At 45.8% G+C, this 26,641-nt stretch overlaps 1 protein-coding gene across 1 annotated transcript in view; it reads right to left on the reverse strand.

Annotated features, from left to right (window-relative positions):
* Nucleotides 1–3,973: 3,973 nt before the first annotated feature.
* The window catches only part of ARHGEF33 (Rho guanine nucleotide exchange factor 33), a 52,054-nt gene continuing 29,386 nt past the window's right edge, over nucleotides 3,974–26,641 (reverse strand). The window contains exons 4-16 of the mRNA XM_067532850.1: nucleotides 26,403–26,567; nucleotides 25,889–26,010; nucleotides 23,994–24,136; nucleotides 22,952–23,011; nucleotides 21,208–21,432; nucleotides 18,422–18,551; nucleotides 16,330–16,462; nucleotides 12,979–13,062; nucleotides 11,698–11,781; nucleotides 10,567–10,715; nucleotides 9,599–9,763; nucleotides 6,370–7,116; nucleotides 3,974–4,112 (exon numbers count right to left, since the gene is read on the reverse strand). Coding sequence (XP_067388951.1) covers nucleotides 3,974–4,112; nucleotides 6,370–7,116; nucleotides 9,599–9,763; nucleotides 10,567–10,715; nucleotides 11,698–11,781; nucleotides 12,979–13,062; nucleotides 16,330–16,462; nucleotides 18,422–18,551; nucleotides 21,208–21,432; nucleotides 22,952–23,011; nucleotides 23,994–24,136; nucleotides 25,889–26,010; nucleotides 26,403–26,567 — 2,346 coding nt within the window. The remainder of the gene's footprint in view (nucleotides 4,113–6,369; nucleotides 7,117–9,598; nucleotides 9,764–10,566; nucleotides 10,716–11,697; nucleotides 11,782–12,978; nucleotides 13,063–16,329; nucleotides 16,463–18,421; nucleotides 18,552–21,207; nucleotides 21,433–22,951; nucleotides 23,012–23,993; nucleotides 24,137–25,888; nucleotides 26,011–26,402; nucleotides 26,568–26,641) is intronic.

The raw sequence follows: 26,641 nt of genomic DNA on the forward strand, positions 1-26,641 counted from the left end.
CTGCCAACCGTCCTCCTCCAGCTCCTTCTTTAGCTCTTCATTGAGCACCCCCCACCCCCACCTTGCTATCCTGCATCTTGTCATGTCTTGATTAATCTTCTCTTCTTTAGCCGGTGAGTTTGTGGGAGAAGGAACACTGTCTACGTCTGTAAAGCGCTGCACACGTTGACAGACTGACTTAGGTCTGTCCCATCACTCCTTTCTTGGCACCAGGTTCCGGCTTTGCTAATGCAGCAGTAAAGGGCATCCAATGCTCCTCCTGCTCATGCCTGCTGGCCCTGTACCCATCTGAGCTGTGCTGAGGATGGCCTGTCCCATGTGTTAAGCGGCACGGATTTGCTCCTCAGCTGCTTGACGACTGGACTGTACAGAGCAGCACTGGCCCAGAACCGCCAATTACTTTTCTAAATTTCAGGAAATTCCTAAAACAATTGGTTTTTCCACTCAAAGTTTCCTGCAATCATCTTTCTTTCTGGATAGAAACAATTAAATCCAAATTTTTTTAACCAGGGGGAAAAAAAATCAGTTTGGGGGTTTTGGAAACCATTTTTGGTAATTCCTCCTCCTTCCCCACCAATTTTGGTAAAACAGTTCAGGATGGGTTTTTTGTTTGTTTGTTTTGCTTTTTGTCAAAACCACAGAATATTTTGCCCCAGTTGGAAATGTCCCCATTTTTGTTTTCAGCCCAACAGCTTGTTTTCACATTTTAAAAATGTTTTGATGCAAACAAGACGACCAGCTCTAGTGCTACTGGAATCATCAATTTTTTGTACGACAAAGATCTGAGTAATGTCTTCCTGAATATCTCCATTGTGTTGAGCCTGTTATTTGACTATACACACAGCCAACTGTGAAGCAGAGCAATCGGTCTGTAATCGTTCTGCCTTAATAAAAAATCATCTTTGGTCAACTAGAGTAGAAATGAAGCTTAATGCTCTTGCTGTCATGTCAATTGAGTGGGATTTGCTTTGCACGCTGTTATCTGAGGATACAATAACTGAATTTGCCGCTCTGAAAGCTCACAAGAGGTCAGTTTAAACAAGCAACATTTTCATTGACTCTGTTTTATGTTTATCCAGGAAATATATAACCTGCTCGTTGTCTTTGATTTTCTTTTCATGTTTATTCAGTAACATACATGACTTGTTGACTTTTTTTGGTTGCTCTCATTAATACTGGGTGGGGGCTCCGGAAAACCATTAGTCCTGGCCCTCCAATCTTCTTAATCCAGCAGGGCTCTGTCCTTGGTTCCCTTCTCGTCTCCCTTTACAACTTTTGCTGAGAAACTTCATCCAAACACAAATCCAACTATCATCTCTATGCTAATGACTCACAAATCTCTCTCTCTCCACCAGGCTGCCTCCTTCTGTCCAAACTAAAATCTTGGCCAGTTTGTCTGACATCTCCTCACAGATGTGTAGCCACCAGCTGAAGCTAAACTTAGCTAAAACAGAATTTCTAATCTTTTCCCGGAAACCCCCTTCCTTTCTCAGTCACTGTGGACAACATCACCCTCTTGCCTGTCACTCAGGCCTGTAACTTGGGTGTCATCTTCAACTCAAGTCCTCACATCCAGGTTATGTCTAAATCTTGCAGATTCTTGCTGTACAACATCTCTAAGACACAGCCTTTCCTATCCATCCACACAGCTGAAACTCTCATCCAAGCTCTCCTCATTTCACATCTTCATTGCTGCAACTTCCTTCTCTCTGGCCTGGACTAATGTAATCTTGTCCCCTTCATATCCACTCTGAATGCTGCTGAAAAGATCACTGCCCTAGACAGACCACGTGCACCCCTCTCTTTGCGTCCCTTCATTGGCGCCCCTTTTTCCCTGGATCAAACACAAACAACCTGTCTTCACTTTCAAGGCCCTTCATGGCCTATTCCCACCTCGCTGTCATCTCACATTTGCTACTGAAATGTTGACGGTCCGCTCCGATGGCTCCATGATGCCAGCCCCCAGTGCCCACTTGTTATATTTTCAAACAAGCCCTTTAGTGCTTTCTCCCATGCTGCCCCTCACGGTAGGGAGGAACTCCCTGTAGACAACCAAAAAGCTGCCTCATTGTGCTCCTCAAAATTCTTCTTTGCACTGATATCTACCGAAAACTTGATTCTGTTAGGCAGCTGGTGTGCAGAGACCACTGCTGATCACGCTGACCAGGACTGTTGCACTGGTTCCTTGCCCTCTCCTGTCCATATCCCTCTTTTGACTTTTCTCTCATACTTAGATGGTATGCTACTAGGGGCAGGAACTGTCTTTTTGTTCTGTGTTTGTACAGCACCTAGCACAAGGGGGTCCTGGGCCATAACTAGGGTTCTTAGGTGCTATGGCACGACAAAATAATAATTATACGAAGAGAGGGGAAATTGAGAAGAACTCATCAGGTTTCTGTCTCTGAGGGTCCATCCTTTCTTTTTCTGTAGCCAGATTTTAACTTTGTCACATTTCAAATACACCAGCCGTACAGTGGGGCGCAGTCCAAATGTGGCAGTGGGACGGGCCAAGTCAACTTTTAAATCCATGGCCCCATGTGTAATGCTGACAGTGGGATTCCAGTATACTAGTCTCCAGTGTAAGTAGCCAGGGAAATGGTGCAAGAGATTCGTGCAGCCTTGTGGTTTTGTGGTTTGGGAGCTCTACTTGTACGTTCTATACCTTTCCTTTACCCTGGGTTGCTCTTGTCTATTTAGATAGTAAGCTTGTCGGGGCGGAGAACTGTCTCTGACTCGGTCTGTACAGCACCAAGCAAAATGGGTCCAATCCCAGGAATGACCCAAGGTGCTGAAGTAACATAAAATAATAAACAAACTGCCTTCAACGTTACAGCCCTACATAAACAACTGCTGTTGCTGACAAAGCTCAGTACATACAGCATCCGGGAAGCGTATAGATTTCCTGCTGCTCCTTTTTTCATTTTAACTGAAGGATATAAGTTACCTTTCTGTATAACTATCTTTTCTAAGGCTAAGGGTTTGCCATGACCTGACCAGGGAGAAAAAATCATGGCTTTTTATGGCAAAAAAACATTTCCCACAACTCAGGAAACCCTTGTAACTGGTGATGCATGGAGCTAACTAATTCCAGGTTAATTCACAATATAGGATATAGGTCAGGGAAAGTACAGAGATTTCACACAGTCCCGATTATTAACCGTAGAAGCATTAGATGCCTCAACCAAGATCAAGGCCCCATTGTGCCAGGTGCTGCAAGACACACAGTGAGATGCAGTCCCCCGGCTGAGTTTTCTGTAGCCAATTTAAAAAAAAAAAAAAAAAGGACATCTATAAACTGCATGTGTGGTATGTGTGACCAAGCGCCTAGCACAGTGGGGCCATGATCACTAAGGGCTGCCAAAATACAAATAATATATCATAAGAATATGGCAGCAAGAGCAACTGTTCCTACCGAATTGAAACGATCCGAGGGAGACGTGCAAAATAAAAGTTACAACAGAACTGCCAGGGACAATGAAGTTCAGAAAGCCAGGGTCCATTTGGCTACGCAACCTGAAGCTCGCCACAGATCAGAACCTCTCAGCCCTTCAATATCAAGCTGGGAGTCCTGTTAAAGCAAGTTCTTTCATGGTATTGTTGGTACGGCCTGCTTCCAATCAGGCTGAAAACCTACAAACGCAGCTTCTCTTGCATGCACTTCCACTTTTGGGCCTGAAAGGAATGTGGCAAAGCAGAGAAAAATTATTGAGGGTGGAAGTTGAAGGGACGTTGAGTTCAGGTTTTGGATGAAGTCTCAACAGATTCCTATTGTCACCCAAATCAGCTTGCCCACCCGTAACAATCTCCGTTTTGATCTACCGCGCACCTCTCCGCTGTTTGAGGGAGAGCAAGGTGCTTTTGCAAGTCAGCAGTGAAAACACTCCCCTTTTTTCTGTTGTGTTGGTCGTGGATCTGGAAGCTGCAGACCCGGTTTGTTTTCTGTCTGCAGGTTCTGGGGCTCCTGCTGGGATGCTCATTTCTTTTTGAAGAGTTTGCGGAAAGAGCTCCGGAAGCCCCCTTTTGGTTCCTGCCGCGGGTTGTGCTCGCTGAAGGATGTTTGTTCGTTGTCATCCTTCTGGCAGAACCTGGTGTTGTCTTCTGCATGGAGCTCCTAAAATGGAAAAGATGGTTTAACCAGCTTCTACAACCTCACCTTCTCTTTGCATTGGAGGAACCTGAAAACCAGGTCATGTTGAGGAGTCTGGTTTCATAGATTCATAGATTCCAAGGCCAGAAAGGACCATTGTGATCATCTAGTCTTAACTTCTGTATAATATAGGCCATAGAACTGCCCTGTATTAATTCCTGTTTGGACTACAGCATATCCTTTAGAAAAGGATCCAATCTGATTTTAAAAATTGCCAGTGACGGAGACTCCACCACAGCCCTTGGTAAGTTGTTCCAGTTGTTAGTTACCCTCCTGGTTAAAAATTTGCACCTTTTTTCCATTCTGAATTTGTCTATGTGGGTAGACTCCTCCATTGCTCAGACTTCTGCAGTAGTGATGCCTCTGCACAAGCGGTTAATGGGGGGTCTGTAAAGCCCAGGGGACCGAGGAAGAATAATTGAGGGGGCAAGAATAATCCTTAAACAACGTGACAGTTTTAAGCCACGTCAGGGAGATGACCAACGTCCCTGTTACCAATGCTCCGGTTTGAGAGGGCTTTTCATTTGGAAGGATTCCAAATCCCGTTACCAACTATGGGGCAACGCAGGGCAGGGAGGTGGGCACTCCCCCACCAGTGGGTCCTGCATCGGGCATGCTCGCCATACTGGATGGAGGGTGCCCTTGGGGGAAGGCGGATGGTGCTGCTGGCTTTGTCAGTCACCATATGTGCATCTGCAGGGCACCGTGAGCGTCACCTTTCACTGACACATGGACTGTACCATGAGTTTGTCAGTGAGGGTCTCCTCTCTGAGCCTCTAAAGTCCATTCACAACGGCCCCGAACATGTCTCCTTTTGCGCCAGCTCCTCCCATTGGTGCTGATGCAATGATGCCGTAGGGCCCCTACCTCTAACGGGGGTTCTGCGCTGGGAAGGGATTCTGGAAGGGTGTGAGTTTAAAGCACTTATAGCTACTCTGGAAAAAGAGTATTCAGCTGGGGTAGGGAGCTGGTCTGCAATCATTGTTCTAGTCAATTTCCTCCTATAGGCAAGCCTTAACTGCTGATTTTGCTGCTTTCTGCTGAACCCTCCCATATTCCCAGTCAGGCTGTATCCCCAGCGACCTCCACCACTTTTAATGCCAGCTTAACTAAGCAGTGTGGCCTAGTGGATGGAGCACTGGGCTGACCCAGTCTATTCCCAGCTCTGCCACTGGTCTGCTGGGTGACCTTGGGCAAGTCACTTCGCTGCCCTGTGCCTCAGTTTCCCCAGTTGCAAAATGGGGACAGTGATCCGGCCCTCCTTGGATGAATTACTGTCAGAGCTACTGATTAAAAGAGCTAGAGAAGAGCTAGGTGTAATTATTATTATTAACTCAGCACAGGTTGTTCCCCAGGAAATCAGCTCTGCCTCCCTTGCTCCTCCGTCCTCCTCCCCTCTGGTTTCTAATCTTCATTTGCTCTGCTCCTGTGCTATCTTTTATCTGGGGGTTCCACTCCTGGGGCTCTCCTCCTTCCATCCTCTGCACACAGGTCATCAACATCCATCCCTGCAGGCTCCTCCCAGAGGGGGTAGTGCAAACAACAAATGTGCTCCCAGGGGGAAAGAGGGAGGGAACGTGCGGGCAGACAAGTGTCTCCCCTGCTGAATTAGATGCCAGTTGGGCTAGCGCCTGTGGGCCAGTTCCTCAGCTGCCACAATTGGGCTGAAGTCAGTGGAGATGCACTGATTTACATCACCTGGGGAGTTGGCCCCCTTGGCCTTCCGTGTAGCTACATTGATTTAGCTGCAGATTTGGTCCTAACTGCACTTGTCTTAATGAACGCAAGAGCTCTCGCCCCTGCCTCTGTTGTCCTGCAAAAGCAGGTTAACGGTGCTCTGAGCCCTCACTGCAAAGAGCTGTGCTCCATTGTTAATACACCTGCTTCCTCCATGGAAGTGCTTGATGCAGGGGGCTGCTCAGCCCGAAGAAGAGCCTGGCTCGTGGGGTCACAGTGACAGTGGGAAAGAAAAGTCGGAAACACAAGAGGGGCCAAATTTTCAAAAGTGGTCTCTGAACCCACACCCACACAATGGCATGCACCAAACCTCCATTTGCCCCCTTGCAGCCTGGTATTTGGGTGCAAACTGGGCCCTTCTGGGTCTTGGTACCTGTGCTGGGGAGGGCTTAGCATGTGCAAATTTGGAAGCTATTTTGGAAAATTTTCCCCTAGAAGTTTCTCTGAACCTGCTGCAAAAGTTTGCTTTTTTTTTTTATTTTCGCCTCCTTACTTCCAAAAAGCTCTGTTTCTCCCCCAGCCCCCGCTGTGGGGGGAAGAAGCTCCTTTGGGAGCTTCTAGATGCTGCAGAGATCAGGTGAGGTTGCATGCTTCTCTCCTGCTTGTGCTGCAGCTGGCTACTGCTGCTGCTCCTGCTGCCGTATAGTCTAGTGTGCATGCCCTCGGTGCTCCTGGAGAACTCCTTCAGGGACCTGCTCAGGGGCTTGCCTTTGCCGTGAAACGCCTCGGGTTTGTAAGTACTGCTGCTTTTAGGCAGCGGCTGTAACGAGTGATCTGTCCTGTCGGGCTCCACTGTGAAGTGAACAGGCCTTAAAAAGCAAATATCTAGGCTGGATTCAGAGGAGGCTGGGGAGCAGCTCTCAAAAAGAGCCAGGTTTTGAAAGGTCTCGTCCTCGTAGGGACCTGGCAGGGTGTAAACCTCCCCCCCATAGTCCAACTCTTCATAGCTTGGGGCAAAGCTTCTAGCATCCTGCAACAGCTCCGCTGAGGTCCTGGCAGATCTCTCGACATTTCCCATTGGATCGGCTGGGGGAGTTTCATAGTCCATCTCTGGGATGACTTGCAAGGGGTTCGACATGGCCTTTAGCTCCTGCTCGGGGAACTGAGACGAAGCGAGGATGTTCTCTGGCCTTTCGTGTTTTCTCCCCTCCACTTCCCAGTCAGATGGCTTCCCAGCCTGGATGTTCTCCATCATCGCAGGCTGGTTCTTCTTCAGCTGGGGCATCAAATGCCTTAAAAAGGAGGGGGAAGGGAAAGAAATACAGAGAGAACTATGATGTACATGCATTTGGCGAGCCTGGCCCAGCCACGACCAACTTGCTTTAGTCACTCAAATGCCATTTAGCAAAGGGTGTCGCAATCAGTCTGCTTGGAGCAGCAAGTAACGGAAATCAGCAGGTCCAGCTCGGCAGGAGGGTCACTGCAAGTGCTCGTCCCAGTGCAACTGGGACCCACAGCCATTTAAACCCCACCATACCTGCTGAACGCTGGGGCCGCTCCGGGGCCTGTGCAGTAGCTTGGCTGCCTGGGCAGCTCACTCACACTCAGAGCTAAAGCAAGGCAGAGCAGGGCGGAGGATAGCTCCTGCCCCCTCCCCTGAGAGCAGAGTCTGCCTGCTCCTGCTAGCAAGGGGGGAGCTTCGGCTCTTGTTCAATGTGCTGTCACCCTTCCCTCGCTCAGGGGCCATGCCTCACTCTCTTTCTCTTCAAGGGTCTGGGAAGACCCTGCCTCTGGTTCCCCCTGGAGGGCTGTGCAGAACCCCCCCCCTCCCCCCCCGGGGAATTCCAGCTGTTTTCCCCTGTGGGTTCCAGGGGTGCACTTCTCTTGGAGAAGGTGCCACACAGTCACATTTGATCAGCATCTCCTGCCACTATAATGGCAGGGATGAGGAAAAAAGGCCCCAGCCCTCTTTGCACCCTCTAGAGTAGCACCTTGGGTGCTTGTGTTCCCTAAAGGTCCATTTACACTGCAGCTGGGAAGTGTGATTCCCAGCTCAGGTCGATGCACATGTGCTAACGCTCCTGGAGGCAGCACTGAAAAATAGTGCGGCCGCAGCGACACAGCCAGTGGCTTAGGCTAGCCACCTGAGTATGTAGTTTTTCCCATCCTGAGAAAAACTGAGATGTAAACAAAATTTTCCCATCTCAAAATTGAGACAAAATTATTTTCAAGCTGAAAATTTAAAAAAAAAAAAAGAAAAAAAAAGGGGGGGGGGAGTGGGGGAGATTATGTCAATCAAAATATTTGGTTTCAATAATTTCCAAATGTTTTGTTTTGATTTTAAACATAAAGACTGTATTGAGAAGCCAGGATTTCTCATTTAGAAGATGTTGAAACGATACATTTGGACAATTTCAAAAAACGATCGAGTCAAAAAAATGTGTTGAAACCTGATGAATCGGCATTTCTCAGTGGAAAAGAAAGTTTAGTCAAAAAGGGCTGAAAGCTCACAAAGGAGCTAGGGTCTTAACCTACATTTTTAGCTCCTAAAACAAACCCTATGCAATCGTGTAGAGCTGGTCCCATGATACCGCTGCAGTCAGAACTGGCAGTGCAATGCATTGGGTCCTAGCAATCACTTGCCTTTAAACAACACCATAAGCACGCAGCAGTGGATTCTGAAATTCCACAGAACTCTCGCATGCAATTGTTGGCTTTGCAACAATGTAAAATGCATTATTGTGCGTCAGGGAAAATCTATCAGAATGAATCCCTAATGGCTCTGGAAGGCACAGGTTAGCACAGCAGCCCTGTGCACCCTCCTGGCGTTCACAAAGTGACTCTGTGGTCTTGGTTCTCCCAGCTTTCTGCAGAACTGCATTAAAAGGAGAGGTGATGGAAATTTTTCATTTGAAAACTGAAAATGTTATATAAAAATCTGCAAAAAAAAAACCAACCACCCCAATTCAAATACATGAAAAATTGTTCCTTATCCCAACCTGTAGGATGAAAACTTTCAGTGTTTTTCACACAAAATATTGAATAGATTTAAGAGGGACCATTGTGACCATCTAGTGCGACTTTCTGCAGAACACAGGCCAGAGAGCCTCAGCGGGTAAACTCTTCCTTAAGCCCTTCCTTCTCTTAGAGCTACAGCATATCTTCTAGAAAGACACTGCTATTTTTCAAGCAGCACTGATTAGCCACAGAAAAACGTGACACAAACAATACAGACTAACAGGGCTACCCCTCCAGAAAAATGTGGCCTTCCTTGCTGCTTTGCGTTCGCCTCCTATAACCACTGCTCTCTGGCTAGCCTGCTTTCTCAGCTATAGCACATTTTAATCCTTTCGGACAGCCTGGCAGCTGTTATTAGCCAACCAGAGTGCAGAGGCATTTGCATAATCACTGCAGTGTTATTTTAACTCATGAAAATCTCTCTACTCTGATTGGCCGCTACGATTCCTCTGCTCCTACACCAAGAATTTCTAAGTTGTTTGCCAGGAAACTAGTGCTGGGTATGCAGGGTCCTCCCTTCCCCAGGCATCGCCCACCACTCAGACCTGCCCCCTGAATGTACTTCTGCCTGGGAATGCAAGGAGAGCTTTATTACTCTGCACAGGAGAGGCAACCCGCTGCAGACTCACCTCAGGATGTCCAGGCCACAGCTCCATGCTTAACTATTTCTAGAGACACGTTGCTGCTGCCTAAACTTGTTGGGGCTGCGTGGAGAGGGAAGCGATACCGGCCTTTTCGGGCTGACAATAAGCTTACGTGGCTGTGGTGCTGGAAGAGGGGGCTTGCGAGAAGGGCGACATCACCTCTTCGGAGTGCATCCCACTGTCTCGGATGGATGTTGTGCCAGGTGTGGGGGAAACCTCCTGGATGACGTTGGCACACTGAGAAGCCAGACCTTTGTATAACTTAACCAGGGACGACCTAAGGGAATTGAAATGCGTTACCAATCGACACAACCAGGCAGACGAGGACCGAGAGCGCAGGGCAAGCAGCACACCCCGAGTTCTTTTTTAAGGCACATGGCCATGTCATTGGTTGCAGTTCCAGTGCAGGTTTGCTCATTGCTTCAGTAACACCCTTATTTGCGAGAAAGGGCAATAGCTTTGTGGGTAAGGCCCCCACGTGGGACTTGGGAGATCTAGCTTTGAGTCCCAGCTCAGCTGCAGATTTCCTGTAGGACATCAAGCAAGTTCCTTAAGCCCACTGTGCCTCAGTTCCCCTTCTGATGGGACAATAATTCTCTTTTCTATTTGGACTGTAAGGTCTTCAAGGCATATTCAGTGCTATTTCAGCACGCAGTGGCTAAAATCTGCTCAAAGTAAGTCTTAACCTTGATTTGCTGTGCGCTTGCAACTGAACTCGTGTCTGCCACCTGCTATCAGCAACAGATAATTTTTCTAGGGCGGACCAGGCCTATGAGGAGTTATTTGCTTAAATTAATGGCTGCTAAATTTAGAACAAATAAAAGGAACTTCTTTTCTTTCTCTGAACCATCAGGAAGTGGCTGCTCCAAATCTGATATCAAACTTGACAACACATGTTCTGATCTAGCAGACCGATCCTCAGGAGCTAGATCCTCAGCTGGTGGGAATATAATGGTGTTAATTTGACCGCAGTGTAACAGTGGGGGCCCATGGACACTAACTTAGAATCTGGCCCTTGGTTTCTACCCACTGCATCGTTTCTTCCTGAGTGTACAGGGTTGTATCTTGGGCCAGACTTACTTCTTTAGCTTCTTCCGTTTCTGTATGAGCAGGTCTTCGTTGCACTGTAACAACAGGCTGTAGTGCGAGATAAAAACACGGAAGCGCTGCACGCACACCAGGAGCAGGTAGTAATCGGGGTGCTCTTGCTCTGTGTACTTCAGGATGTTCTGGGGTGCAGAGGAAAGCAGACAGTTTGGAGGATGTTCTCGCTCTTTTCATGCAAAAGGCACGTAGGTGACTTTGGGTTAGAACTAAGACTCGACCAACTGTATAAGGCTCTGAAAATGCACCGTGAAAGCTCTTTGGCTGGGAATCATCTCTTTGGTACGTGTTTGGACAGTGCCTAAGACTGGGACCTCTCGCGGCGACCATCCTACAAATGCACCATAATCCCTCCCTGGGCCTTTAGAGGCACTGCCCCTGCCTTTCTCCTTTGGGGTCTGAACTGTTTCAGGTAAGGCAGAGCCAGCCTTTCCTTTTGGGATAAACCCAAGACCCAGTTCTCATCCCACCCTTGTTATGATCGCTCCAGTCTGCACAGTGTTAGCCTGAGGATTTAGAGGAGTGTCAGCAAGATGATCCTTCGCATCCCCTGCAAACCAATGTCCTTGCTGCAGGAGCCAGCTGCTTGTGCCCCACTTGTCTGGGGGTCATTCTTGTTTGTCCACTGCTAGCCCTGACCCCTTGGATTTTGTATGTCCCGTGTTACAGTAAAACAGGACGCTGGCAGGGAAATGGTTACCCATCCCCTCAATAGTGGTTACCAACCTAAACAGTGTGTGAGTGTCTTCCTCTGGTAGCCTCTTCTGCCATTCCTTTACCCCACCCCACCCCAGCTTCTCCCACTGTCTAGCCCTCTGCAAGCTGTTCCCTGCTCTCTCCTCTTCTTCCTCCATGGCCCCTGGCTTCCCTCTCATAGCCACACGTCAGATTTCATTCTTCCTCCTCTTTCACAGCCTCTCCATGTTCTCCCCCTCTCTCTAGCATCCCTGGAAAAACACGAGTCATGGTCACAGCCAGGCGGTCGTAGCTGTGAAGGCCCCAAAGGCGAGTTCTGAGTGAAGTGACATGCAGCGTCAACACTGATACCAAGGATCATCAGTCCAGGGCCCTGGTGAGACCAGGGCAATTTTTCTGAGTTAGTCCTACCTGTAAGTGAATGAGGTATTCGGGGATACGCTGGACTATATGAAAGAATAGCATGTAGAGGTCAGACTTAATTTCTTCTTCCACCTGAATTGGAGAAAGTAGATTTAGCATCACTATGGCATGTAGATTCCCAGCGCCGTCTGTGTTCACGCGATGCTGTATAGTACATACAGCAGCCCACAGGGAGGGAAACATGAATGACAATGGGACGAGATGACAACAGTTCCTATTGTGTTGCGCTAAGGGCTGGACTGCGAGTCCCTTATGCCCACTGGTCACAGTCACTCCTAAGACTAGCCCCACTGATTTATTTGGAACTGCTCAATGTGTGTGAATAAGGATATCAGAATCTGGCCCTTAGAGACTGCTGCTCTGCCCAGGAGATACCACAGCACTTATATCCAACTGAGCAACCTGAGCCGTTAGACCCCTGGCGTGAATGCAAAGGGGCTAGCTGCAGAGAGGTCTCAGGGAAGGGCCCTCCTTCCCCAGGGCATGTGGCAAGGTTTATCCATTCTTCTAGAGACCCTCACAGGCAGTGGTCGGGGTGGGGTGTGAGGGAGCATTTCCTTGGGGGTTGGGGGTGGGTTATTTACAGATATTGATCCAATTGAACTTCTGGATGTAACTTCATTCAAACACAGGACAGCATTAGAATTAGACAGCTGCCTTCAAGAACTCGGAACAACCAATCGATCAACAAGGCCGTCATTCAGGAAACCAGTATTTGGTAATAAAATAATTTGGTTCGCAGGAGGGGGGGAAATGGCAGGAAGAAACCCCAGAAAATATTATGTTCCTACAGAATCTGCTGTGGGAAGTGGTGCAAGGAGCAGGTGGTGGTCCAGTTTGCAAACAGATAGATTGGATGGTTTGGATCACAGCCTGGGGTAATTCAGGGACAGGTTCAGGTATTTCACAGAAAATCCAGGCTCTCCCGGCATTCCCAGGCAGCCAGTGTGTAATTAGCAATAATATTGTTATGCTGAAAGGTGTCAGTGGTGTCTTGGTGCTAAAGACCTGGATTTAATGACTTCAGAAGCATGTGTTTTGGTCATCTATGCTGTGTTTCATGTGCTCAGAGTGAACTGATATCTCTGTACTATTTCAACTGCCTGATTCCTGATAGAAATTCTAGGAATGCGTTAAGATTTGATTTGGCAAACTGCTACTTCCCGCTGGGCGTGCGGGGAGAGGGTACTGATTGCGTCCCCACTATCACCCGTCTTGACTGTGTGTCATGGTGGATGAGTCTCTGAAACCGCGGGGAAAGAAGTGTACCTCCTTCAGAATCACCACATGGATCAGCGAGATGCATTCTGGCAGGTCTCTCAAGTAAGCAATGTAGTAGTCCAGAAAATTGTTCTGAGGAGCAAACCCAGAAACGCGGAGTGAGAAACATTAGCGCTTTGAAATCGTGCAAGGTTAGACCCAGGGCCGGGGCCCATGAGGGTTTAGGTCTTGCTTACACAAGTGAGTCCCAGTCCTGTGCCCAACCCCCTAGAGTACAAGGTCCCCCTGGGAAGTCACCCTCCCTCTAGGTCTCTCCATAGCAACCCTACCTCATCTGCACTGCACTGGCCTCTCGCCTTTCACTTTGTGCAACTCTTTCCAGGCAGGAGAGGCCAGACTGGGCCCAGCTCTGCACAAGGGAGGGGGAGAGGGTGCAAGGTGTCCTGTCTCCCACCCTCATCCTCCACACACTTTGTGCTCCACCACAGAAGCAAAGCACACTTATTACATGTATTGCAATGATAGAGGTTGGATACAATCCTCTTTCAAGCCAGTGGGTGTGACAGCTGCCCTTCATTCAGGATCAAAGTCAGAAGCAGTTACGCTCCTTTTAGGAGTAAGACACTGAAACAATAGGTGCCGCCACCCAAAACACAGGCCGTGCACAAGCCCGGCAGAAGCTGAAGGGCTGAATGCAGAGGCCAGGATCTGGGTACTGTTTTGGTGGAGGTGTGAGCGTCTGTGAGCAGCAGCAGCCAGCAATGAGACAGAAGGCAGCAGGAAAACCAAGGAGACAAGAAGAGAAGCACTGGTAATGTAGTCCTGAGACATAGGCAAGAGAGAGCTTTTGGGGCAAAGTGCTGACTGGAAACTGTAAGCAAAGAAACTGCTTCCTCTTATTTGATTCCTCCCATGTTCAGGGAAACAGGACTTTGTGCGTTCTTTGTAAATAAACAGGATTGCACCGAGGCTACTTGACTCCATCATTAATTGCTCCTCCTAAAAGAAACAACCCACAAGACCCTGCATATTAGCCAACTGCTCAGAGCAACAGGGATAACACAGGTGGCGGGGGTGGAATTCAATTACTAAGTAAAGAAATTGTGAGCTAGTATTTCTGTTACGCCAAGATGGAACTAATAATGGAGGGGCTTGCAGAACTCAAAGATGGACAAAAGAATTTCAAAGAAGACCTAAAACAAGAGCTAGAGAAGTCGCAAAAAAAATGTAAGCAACATTTGAAAGCTTTTCACTGAGAGAAGATGTGCAGTCAGAGCTTAAATCTTTGTTGGGGCCGTAGCTAAGATGCATCTGAGCTGATTAAAAGCCCAGCTGCAGTACTCCCTGTCTGGAATGGCAAGATGGATCAAAGAGGTGACCAGCATCCTGACTGTGATGGAGCCAAAGGAATTTGGGACATCTGAACTATGAAGAAGCCCGACAGTCCAAAACTGGAAAAGCTCACAGCTCTGCTAGAAAAAAGTTGAGGAGAGCCTCTGATAAGATAAGATGAAAAGAAAAAATGATGTACGATCATATGGGGAAACTTTTAAAAGAGGAGTTCTGATCTGGTTCCACAATCATAGTGGAAAGAAAGCTAGGAGCCCCAAGCTGGATAAACTGTGGGAGGAACCCTATGCAGTACTGACCCAACTGAATGAAGTGGTTTACAGGACACATTTGGGTCCTGGATTTAAACCCATGGACTGTCCATAAGGATTATCTGAGGAGGTATTGGGAGGGATAGACAGAATTTCTGCTTGGTTGCCTCCAGAAATTGAGAATGGAACTGTGGAAGCTGAGACTGGAGGAGTTGTGACAGTAATGAGTTCCCCATGACAATAAAATGGGCAGAATCTGTCCCAGACAGCAGATTTCACAAAGATTCATCATCTGGGGCTCACTGAAAGAGGTCCCTTCTGTGTGGGGGAAAGGAAATCAAGCAGGGAGAGAACAATGGGTGTAAAATTGATTTCGGTTGGTAATGTGAGCATGTCTCAACAGAAAAACACAACAGAAATAGTTAAGCTTGTATCATATGCAATTTGTAAATTATTTCTTTTCTTTCTGCTTGGGATGGGTCATTATGGGCATCACCATTTTGGACTCCATAGAGATGACAGGTGGAGCTGAGATAGGGGTGTTGTTATGATGGAGGTTGGGTGAAAAGGTAATAGAATTCTAGTGTTTCTAGAGGCCCCGACTGAGATCAGGACCCCATTGTGAGGGTGCTATACAAACCTAAAGTAAGAGTCAGTCCCTATCCCAAAGAGCTAACAATCTAAACAGATAAGACAGACAAAGGCAGGTGTAATCAAAGCCATTGCCCTCAGGAAGCCCAAGGATGGTGTAAAGTCTGGTGCCAGGTGTGCCAAGGCTTGAGACTTCAAAACAAAGCACCGTTAAATGAAAATCAGCTCAGCAGTTGCTCCGATACGCGTGTGCAAAACGTCTGTCAGAACTGAGGGCAGGACGTCTGCTTTTTATTTACCGAACACATTAAAACTCAGCAGACCAAACTGATTTTGCCTCATCTTTCCCAAAAAAAGCTAACCTCTGGGCTGAGGCAAGCAAGAGCAAGTAGTTTGCCAAAGAACAACATAAAAAAGGGATGTCATTCCAGGGTGTATTAACAGAAGTATTGTATATAAGACAGGAGAGGTAACTGGTCTACTCGACTTGACACTCGTGAGGCCTCAGCTGGAGTCCTGTGTCCAATTCTGGGCACCACACATCAGGAAAAATGTGGACAAATACGGAAGTCTGGAGGAGAGCAACAAAATGATAAAAAGTGTAGAAACATGAGCTATGAGGAATCGTTGAATGAATTGGGTGTGTTTAATGTAGAGGAAAGAAGACTGAAGGGGGACTTGATAATATGTGTCTTCAAATATGTTAAGGGTTGTTATAAAGAGGACGGTGATCCACTGTTCACCATGTCCATTGAAGGTAGGACAAGAAGTAAATGGCTTAATCTGCAGCAAGGGAGATTGAGGTTAGATATTTTGAAACACTTTTAACTCCAAGGATAGGTAAGCACTGCAACAGGTTTACCTCAGGAGGTTGTGGACTCCCCATCGCTGGAGATTTTTAAGAACATGTTAGTCTAACACTTGTAAGGGATGGTTTAGGTTACTTAATTCTGACTCAGCATAGGGCGATGGATTAGATGACCCCTTCCAGTTCTGCATTTCTATGATTCTATAATGTAAGTACCATTTCGACTTGAACTGGTATCCCTGAAGTTCCTTTAAACTTGTTATACAGCCAGAGACACAATTCTGTTGGGGGGAAAAAAATCTGCAGTTCTGTTTGATCCAAACAGGCCATTATAAATCATTAAACTGAAGCGTTTCTGATGCCTTTGTTTGGTGCATTCTTCTATGAGCACTAACATACCTCATCGTTTGTTAACTTCAGGAATACGTCCCCCAAGATTCCCGGGCGTGGCCAACTCAGCACCCTCTCTTGCAATGTATGAAGTAAGTCTACGTGCTGCTGGACCAGGTATCGTAAAGAACTGGGGAAGAAACTAAAGAGAGAAGATAACAGGTATGATTGCACAGAGAAGAGCATAGAAATGCGTCTAGAAAAAGAATCAGATTCCTAGGCTTTGGGAACACACACATTCTGCTCACATTCATGGGTCAGCAGTGTGAAACTTGCTGTTTGCTTTACCAGTGGGGCATGAAGCTACACAGCTAAAAGCATGAGCTCCCTTGAGTTAGAGGACTTAGGCCCCAATCCTGCAAACACATATGGAAGCAGGATGGGACTCATAAACCTTGCCTTACTCACTGTGCACTTTACAAGATGTACCTTATAAAGAGAGCTGGTCAAAACTTCCATACTGTGGGAAATACCAATATTTAGACAACTGTTTTCATTTCCCATCAGGACGAAAATGCAAAATACTTAAATATTTTGCTGAATGGAAACATCAAAAAAATGTCAGTTTGGAAATGTCAAAATGCTTTTTTTGGTTTGTTGAACCAAATGGAATCTGCCTGATGGGAGCTGTAGTTTGGATTCCTCATGACTCCAATCTCCTCTATGGGCTGGGCTTCCTCTTCAGACTACATCTCCCAGAATGCACCTTTGTCAAGGGACTCCCGTGATGCATCATGGCAATTTAACCAGAGAGAAGACCATGGTGCATCGGGGAAGATGTCAGGGAGCCCAACAAAAATAAGGGTTTGAGATACCTGAACTACCTGTGAAGCACTGTGGTAGCTCAGGTGGACACAGATTAGTTTCAAAAAGACCTCAAACAAAACATTTCCATTTGATTCAACAAACTGAAATGTTTAGATTCAGGATCATCTGATCCAAAGCAAAATATTTAGCTTGATTTATTCTGATAGAAAATTGAAAAATGTCAGCAAAATTTAAATTTCCCCATGGAAAATTTTAATTGAGCAGAAACAGTATTTTCCATCAAAAAATTATTCTGATGGAAAATTACCAGCTAGCTCCAAAGGCTGGGTAGGGAAGGTCTGATATTTATACTGTATTGTATTTTTTGATAAATAGCATGTGATCATGTAATTAAAGGCTTTAATGCAGTATGTACATTGAAAACATGCCAAGGTTATCATGGTATTATTAATAGACAGCAAGGAAATGTGCAGAGATAGCTTTGGAAGCCTGATGCAATGATGACTATGCAGAGATCCTGAAAGGAGGAAAAGGTAAAAGAAGAACCAGAAAAATGGAGAATAAACAGACATGAGATCCGAGAGGTGGAAAGAAGAATGACAAAGGACAGCCACACAGACAGGGAAATGCCTTTTAGCCATGTATGATACTGAATAATGTATTTTATATTCGACTAGAATGGGACAGCAGTAACTGGTCCATGGTTAATATTGAAGCCAGCCAGCTTCCAGTGGCAGAGGGAGGGGTATGGACTGTGGGTTTTAGATTAGGAGGCTTTGTGCTCAGATCTCAAATAGTGGGTGCTGGGGGAGACAGGAGAGCAAGAGATTGATGGAGCACAGAGGGAGGATGAAATGAGGTAGGGTCAGAGAGCATGGAGATGGGACTAGAGGAGGCAAGAAATATTTGGCAATAAGCTGTACATTTTTAACAGTGAGGGTAATTAACTATTGGAACAATTTACCAAGGGTCATGGTGGATTCTCCATCACTGACAATTTTTCAATCAAGATTGGCTGTTTTTCTAGGAGATCTGCTCTAGGAATTATTTTGGGGAAGTGCTGTGGCCTATGATGTACAGGAGGTCAAATTAGATTATCATGACCGTCCTCTCTGGCCTGGGAATCTATTGAGTCTATGAACCGATGAAACCAAAGAGGCAGGAAAAGGCAGAATCTTTTACCCATGTGAAAAATTGTAAACACCTAAAGCTATAAAACACACTAGGCATTTAAAGGTTTCAAAGTGGCTAAGAGAAAGTTCCCAAAAGGGAAAAAAGAACTTTGAATGTTGAAAAGGCCCTTTTCTAAAAGTGGGTGTGATGGCTACGATACCTTCTTTCTTTGATGTTCCTCTTCATGTCTGACTCTTGCAACGTGGCTTTGATCTTCAGGATCAGGGACAGGTTGATGACATATTTCCTCTCGGACTCGAGTAATTCCAAAGCGATGTTCTGTCTTTTGGCTTCAACAAAAAATTCGATTTAAAACCACAATATGTTAAATGCTGTGTGCTTGTGTTTGACTGAGTCTCTTCTTGCAGCCCAGAGGGAATGTTGGAGTTAGCACTCCTGGGCCTGCTAAGAACTGCAGGCCTCTGAAACAAAGCATGCTGGGAAAGATACAGAGCATATATAATCAGCTTCCTCCCACAGAAGAGGCAGAGACTTTGAGGGAATGGGATGAGGAGAAATAGTCTCTCCTAGCAGAGATGGAGAAATAAAACTATTTGCTTCTTTGTACTTTGCCACAGATGCCCTGTGACTGCAGAGAGAGACCAGGCAGAAGGAACAATCCCAGGGACAGAAAGTTTGACTGTCCTTTGCCAAAGATATAAAGGAATGAGAAGCAAGACCACCAAAAGGGTAAGGCTTTTTGTTCTTCTTAAAGGACTCCACAGGCCTGGTCTGCCATGAACTATGAACTGTCCCAGAGAAAATTACATGCAACTGTAAAAGGACCTTTGCAATGGAAAAGGTCAGGCAACCTTATCTATAAAGTGCATGATAAATACACTCTCTGTAATCTAACCCACACAGAATTGCATCAGTCTGTCTGGAGCCCCTCAGCACCACAGCACAGCCTCTCCAATTCCTGTTTCTACAGGACTGAGAGCTGCATGGTCTCAGGCCTCCTCTACACTTACCTGTGAGATTCGGCGGCAGTCGACGGGAGTTACGCAAAGTAGACAAAAAACTTGCATAACTCCCGTCGACTGCTGAGCTTCTCTTCTGTGCTCTGTCTGCACTGTGCTGCGCCGAGGGGAACAGCATTCCCGTTGACACAGTGCTATGCTTTTTTTGTAGCTGGTCTTAGTATGTCGATTTCTGGATTGACTGAGTGGGTCTGCACTCACTGCTCAGTCGATCCAGAGAAATCGATCTGACGGCGGCAAATTTGCTGCCGTCAGTGTAGCCATAGCCTCAGAATAGCACTCAAGCAGTTCCTTCCAAACTGAGACAGGGTTTTGCATGGATCCTTCTCCCAGGGGTTATAAATCAATGGGGCAGTTACAAGCAGAGTTGAGTGAATAATGGCTTCTTCAGTTTGCTGGCAATTCTGAAAAAAAATAAAAATCTTTTCAGGTCAAACAAAACATTTTGTTCAACCCGAAACATTTTGTTTCAATTTCAATTATTAAATAAAATTAAAGAAGTCTCTAAATGGAAATTCATTTCAAACCAAAACACAGTCATGGTTTGTTCTGAAAATGTCAAATTTCTGAAAAATTTGGAATTCCTAATGACTGAAACAGTTCAGCCAAACCGACACAAATTCACATGATTCACAAAAGATGTGATAGTATTCAGGGCCCAAGCATAATTTTTTCGGGCCCAGTACAAACTTGTAACACGGGCCCCCTCCCTCACACATACCACAATCCCTCATCCCATACATACAATCTCATGAGCCATGAAAAAAAATTTCCTCATGGTAATGGGGGTTGCAACCTGGGCCGGGGCTCCCAGGGCCTCCAGGCCCTGGTAAAGTGTACCCTTTCCCCTCTCCCCGCCCCCATGTGGGTGCCCTGATGGTATTGCCACATCTTCATTTTTTGCCAAAAAAGGTTTTGGCTGAAAAATTTCACCCATCTCATCATCATCATCATGGCAAATCCCAACTGGTTGTGGCTTCCTTGCAGCTCACGCACCACCCAAACTGATCTCTAGCTACATCCTTAAGGTGGTCTGGCTGGATATTCAGTTGATGTCCATCACTGGCAGTCTTATTGCATCATTGACTCTTTTGGCAACAAAGTGATCACTGGCTACTGTAGTGGCATTCTTTGTCAAACACACATTGGAATTCATTGGTTTCCATTCTCTCAACATGAGTGCCATGAAAGCTGCAGAAACTGAACCAGTGCTGATGATGGTAGTTGCTGGGTTTGGCTTTTAATATCAGGGCAAGATCAGCTGTAGTTACTCATAACTCCCAAATACAGGTGGGTATTAATGGGCTACTTCACCTTGAATGGTCCCTTAGAATATGTGCTAACTACTTACGCTAAAGTAACTATCTGTTCCATCTTGTATTTATCTGTGACTCTGAGTACCTTTTCCAGACCTGAAGAACTCTGTTTAGCTTGAAAGCTTGTCTCGCTAACCAACAGAAATCGGTCCAATAAAATACATCACCTCCCCTGCCTTGTCTCATTGGCATTCTTTTCAGTATTATTGGTGCTATAAGCAATGTGAAAGGGACAAGAATGTCAATGAGACAAGGTGGGTGAGGTGATATCTTTTGTTGGACCAATTTAATGTCAATGTCATTCAGCAGAAAGCAGATTTTGTTTGTGAAACACCCTGTGTTAGTGGTTCTGACAAAAAAAAAAAAAACTTTGGAGATTTCTGGTTCATGGATCTGGGAAATTTAGAAGAAAATTGGTTTTGTTCTGATTCAGAACTGACCCAAATTTTGGAATACCAACATTTCTTGCAAATGGGAAATCCTGCATTTCAGCAAGCTCTCTTCTGAAACCTAAAACAAACTTACAACTTAAACCACAAGACCTTCTCTGAGGTCCCTTGCTAATTTATTTGATTTCAGACTAGAGCTGACGGCCTCTAGAAGCCCAAAGCCTCCACGCTTTTTAGCCACAGCTTTTTCTTTATTCTTACCAGCGAAAGAAGTTTCACATAGGACATTGTCCACTGCGCTGTATCTGCTTTGGCCTGTTTCCTTCACTCTGTCTGGGTGCTCTTTTGAAATATATTCATCACCCCACTCTTTACTGTCTTTGGGCTGCTTCCACACGGTCAATGTGGGGTGACCTTTAGGCTGAATGTCAGCTGGCAAGGAAGGCTTGAGGCTTTCTTCTTTCTCTGGATTTGCACTGCTCCCTCCTAGAAATGACAAGCTTCTGTCAGGACCTTGCAATCTTCGTAAATAGTCTGCATGAAAAACTGCTATGTAATAATAATTACAAAGCATGTCCCCTCCAAAGTGCCAGCACCCCTAATATATAGATTACAATGAATATACTTTTTCATAGGGGTGAAACCTGTGTTTCCCTTCCGGTAGGGGTGATTTGGACCTGCAAAAATGACACTTGACTTCTTGTTGCCTGAGGAACACTTTGCAATTGCAAATCAGAGCACTGGTTTGCACCTGCAATCAGCTACCGGTTCAAACGCTCAGATTTGCACTACCAATTCAAATAACTGCAAAAATGCAGGTGCAAATTCCACTCACAAGATGGATGCTACCCTTTTGAAAAGCTCTTCCTAAAAGCATCCAATATAATAAAGACATCACTGTTGTAACCGTGCAAATGAGGAAAACAGATAGGAGGGTAGAAAACGGGGAAGAAAGTTTCTAAATACCGAGGTCATCAGTGGATTCCCCACAATGTGCCTGACTTGTCTTGAAGGTCCTTGGCACCAGTATCTATCCCTTTAATTAGTGTAAACAAAAGGATCTGCAGAAAAGCATCTGGTGGTCAGAATGGTGGGCAAGGAGAGGGATTGGAAATCCGGACTCCCAGTTTCCCATTGGGCTAGTTGCTTAGGAACACGCTTTCAAAACTGGCTTCTCATTTGAGTTGCCTAGTTTGAGGAGCCTAAGACTTGATCTTCTCAGAGTGTTGTGCATCCAGAACTCCTGCTCACTCCCGCTGGAACTGCCAATCCTCCGCATTTATAATCAGTCCCTCCAAAATGTTCAAACTGGGGAACTTAAAATTAGGCACCTAATAAGTGTCAAGAGTTGGGCAGCAACTCACTGGGATTTGGGGATACTGCTAATGTGGGCGAAGCGCTCTGAGCTCCATGATGACTGGTGTAATATAAATGGAGAGAATTATTATCATTATTGCCTAATTTCCAGATCCTTAGCTGATGTCAATTGATGCAGCTCTATTGACTTCAATGGAGCTATGCCATTTTACACCATCTGAGCATCTGGCCCTCTGAATTTAATAAATCATGAAGAAGGCATGGGACAGGGGAAATTACGCTCACTGGGCTGCAATGGCAGTTTGCTCTTTGGTTCTAATAAAAAATTTGGCTAATTTCCACTGATTTTTTTTTTTTTTAAACAAGAACTGAAGCAAAAGAAACATCCTGAACTGTAAAATGCGTCTGGTGGCTAATATACATTTTCACTGGATTTTGGTCTGTTCTAATAAAAAAACCAGAAAAAGAAAACCACATTATTCTGGCAAAGATTCTTTTATCACACATCCAAATCTACCAGGAGTTCCACTAAACTGCTGCTCTAATAGACTGAAGTATTTGTTTTCCAACAGCAAAAACTCAGCACTAGCTGGAAAGAATCACGCATTATATAAATTTACCATTCCAATGGTAAAGAAACTGGTTGGTGAACCCTGGAGGAGGTTTTAAAAGATAAGTATTTACCTACCAGTGCCTGACACTACTTTCACGTTTCCTTCTCCCGCTGCCATGGATCTGGTATCGGAGACTGAGGAAAAACGAAGGAAAGTTACATAAGATGTTAATACAGCTAGATATGAGCAGGTGATTCTGTAGCCAGTTTCTTCTTGAAAAGTGTAGTCAAACCATAAAAAAGGAAAGTTTAGATTTTTAATTATTTAATATTCTCAGCCTGTGGAATGCCTTTTTTAGGTTTTCTACGGAGAAAAATCCGTTTAGACTCTTGATTTCATTACCAGCTGGGTCATAAGAACGGCCACACTGTGTCAGTGTGGGTCCACACTGGGTCCATCTAGCCCAATAACCTGTCTTCTGACTGTGGCCATTGCCAGAGGCTTCAGAGGGAATGAACAGAATAGGGCAATGTATTGGGAGTAGAAATGAATGGAAAACAGAGCAAAACTTTTTGCTGAAATGTTATGTTGAATATTTTTTGACATTTTAATTGAAATGTATCTTTTGAAGCTTTCTGAGCAGGTCAGCTTGGGAATTTTTTTCTCCCTGGCTACCAATTTTAGTAGGGAGAATGTAACCCAGAAGTTTGGTCCACAGAAGGTGACAAAGGAAGCAAAAGTGCTCTGATAGTAAAACAGAACCGTTTCATATTTCTTTGGTACTTGTCTTCAAAGTTAAGCATGTGCTTATATGCTTTTCTGAATCAAGGCCTAAATGAAGCTCAGATCTAATCCAGCCCAAGAACTCTCAACTGCTATCAAAGTACTCATGCTTCTCCTAGCACCTGGGCCTGACAATAATTAGCTGATCGCCATGGTCAGCCCAAGCATGAGCAGTGCCCTCTACCCCAAATAGATCCAAACTTCATGAGACCTCTCTCAGTCCAGTGCCTGGATATTCTGCCTTAACCCACCCATGTTAATGTGTGTACAAATATGCTGACAAATACTGGGATCTGCAAGGTATATCTCATTTTGTCCCTAGAAAGTTTACTATGGGGAGTATTTTTCAGAGGAAAGGAGAGGAACGCTTGCTTCATTCACCCTCACTCATACCTCTCTCATAGATTGCATGGTGCAAATGACTTGTAAAGTCTTCATTAATCATTACAGGTTCCGGGAGATTTATTGATCGGAACGGGCTACCTTGTAGAGGGGTAGGCACGGTTTGCGACCCATGGTCATCCTTTTGTGTTCTTCTGTGAAAATAAAGAGAGGCAAGTGGAAAGCACAATACTACAGAGCAAGATTTCAGTTTAAACTGTAATCATGGCAAGCTGCAATACAAATAGGAGTGCTCATACAAACCCAAGACCACTCAGAGGCACCCTGGGCCCAACACCTGGACTTGCGTGAGGCGGCAGCGTTTGACACAGTTCACTAACGTGACTCTGGAAGCACTGTCCCCTGGCTGCAGGACAGTGTCGTATCAGAATTGTTCATTGCACAGCATTAGATAGTTAGCCAAGTAACTCAGGCCTGGAGACACGAAAGGATTTAGGTGTTGGGACGTGTCTGTGCCTAGAAAATCACTGAGATTCACAAAGGGGGTGTTATTAGTGTGGCCTGTAAAACGTGCCCCCCAGGTGGTCCCATGCAGTGCATGTAGGCACAAGTGGGTTTTAGGGCACACATAAGTCACGTCAGAAATTGCAGCTGTAACTGCCTGAGCCAAGACAGCAGCCAAGACCAGCTGCTTTGCGTTGCCTTGTCAGAGTGGCTGTTTCTCAAATAGGCAGGCGGTCACATGACAGGACCAGGGGACTGCTGGCATTGCACTAGCAATGTGTGCCCAGCTCTCTTTCTGGCTATCGGGCAGCCAGGAGGGAAAGGGAGGAGGAAGCAGATAATGAAAGCAGGGACACTCCCCCACAACAGAATGCACAAGTGCAAGGCGTGCAAAGTCCATGCAAGAGCCACAAGCTATTCAGAACCTCTTTGAGGAGCTGCAATGGATAAAGAGACTCTCACGCAGGAAACGCACTGTACCTGGCAGGCTACAATCTCCATTGATTAAGGGTTCAAACAAACTTTTCCTATTCTATCTTTCAGAGGTTCTTATACTGCGCTCACCACGTAGTATCTGAGTGCCTTCAAGTCATCCATTAAGTGACGTGGCTAACATCAGTTCGGATTCTCATCCCGGGATGGGTCTCAGTCTGCTGCCACCATCAGCACACAGCAGCTTCTGAACACTCTCAGCAGTAGGGTTAATAACTCTAACATCAACATAACCCCCAACAGACAGCACCAGCAGCAAGTTGTCACAGGTGCTAGACTGCCCATGGGTTACCCCCATGGCAGCCGGCTTAGGGAGCAAGGAGACCAGCAGCCATCCCATTCTGTCAGTGTACAGGACAACGATCACTTCAGCCATCTCGTCGCAGAGATGTTGGCACAGTACCCATATGCACTGCATGAGTCGTATGTACTTGGGATGCCCTCCCTGGCACAGGAAGCTGCAGTGCACAATTACACTACTATGGTATGCAATGCTTCTACGGGTCCGTCTTTTGCAATACTGTCCGTTGGGCTTTCAAAAGAGCCTCAGTGACTTAGAAGCATAGTTGCGAATGGGACTGTATAATACGGTATGCCATGACTTCCAATGGAACTTGTGCTCCTAAAGCACTTTTGAAAATTCCACCCTACATTTTTAAACAGTCCTAAATTTTTCAGTAAAACGTTAGTTGAGGTTTACCTTGAAGTTACTCAAGTCACTTGTCACTAACTCTGTTGGATCAATAATGAGGATGGTTTTCTCTGGTGTGTCAGAGACACAGAACATCTCATCTGAAATGTTTGATGTGTCTCTGAAGGCCAGCATCTTCGCTACTCAACAGGGATTACAGATGTCTTCAGACATGAAGAAATGAAGCTAGTTTGCACTAATGGAGGCCACTGCTAATGAACAATGAACAGTTCAGGACACTCTGGTCTTAGTTCCTTACTTTGTTTTCACTTTCCGGGATTCCCTACGTTTCTCTTGCTGCAGCTGTTCGATTTTCTGTTGCATTTCCTCTTGCTTGGCACTGATTATTTCAATCTTCGACTTGGCATCGCTGAGATCCTCCTAAAATCCAGAATAAGTTCAGCCATCACTTAGAGAATTTAGATACTAACGCTCCCTGGTGGTGATGGAATGCACGCATGAGCTGCTATGCTCATGAGTACAATCCACATTGATTAGAAATTACTGGAATAAAGGAACTATTGGTAGTAGAGTAAGGTGAGGTGGCAGAGTAAGGTGAGGTGAGTTGTGCCTCTGTGTGGTAGGGAGTAGCCTGCTTAGTCTCTCTCTGTTTTTGGATTCTTGTGTGGTGTTGTTCTCAATTCTAAAAATTTAAAGTCATGTTACACTGCAGTCCTCTATCAGGGGTGTTTATATTTTTATCAATCCCCCTCTGTGTATATACACTGAATGTACCAGGTGTCTGAGGAATAGGGTGTGGGAATAGCTCCTACCTTGAAAGAGTTCAGCGAATTCTTCATCTCTGCCACTTTCTCTTCCATTGTGCAATGGCAGCTCTTAACCTTCTCCTCCAGAGCATACTCTCCATGCTGAATTCTTGAAAGTTCCTGCATCGCTTCAGTGAAGCCAGTTTTCAGTTCAGAGGCCAGTGCCTGCAACTAAAAGGAACCAGAAACAATGTGAATCCAAGTCCTCCTAACCTGCTGTTCATAGCAGTGCCCCTTAAGTTCAT

Source organism: Emydura macquarii, unplaced genomic scaffold (assembly GCF_026122565.2).
Source record: "Emydura macquarii macquarii isolate MOO-44397 ecotype Brisbane River unplaced genomic scaffold, CSIRO-AGI_Emac_v2 contig_3305, whole genome shotgun sequence".
NCBI lineage: Eukaryota > Metazoa > Chordata > Testudines > Chelidae > Emydura > Emydura macquarii.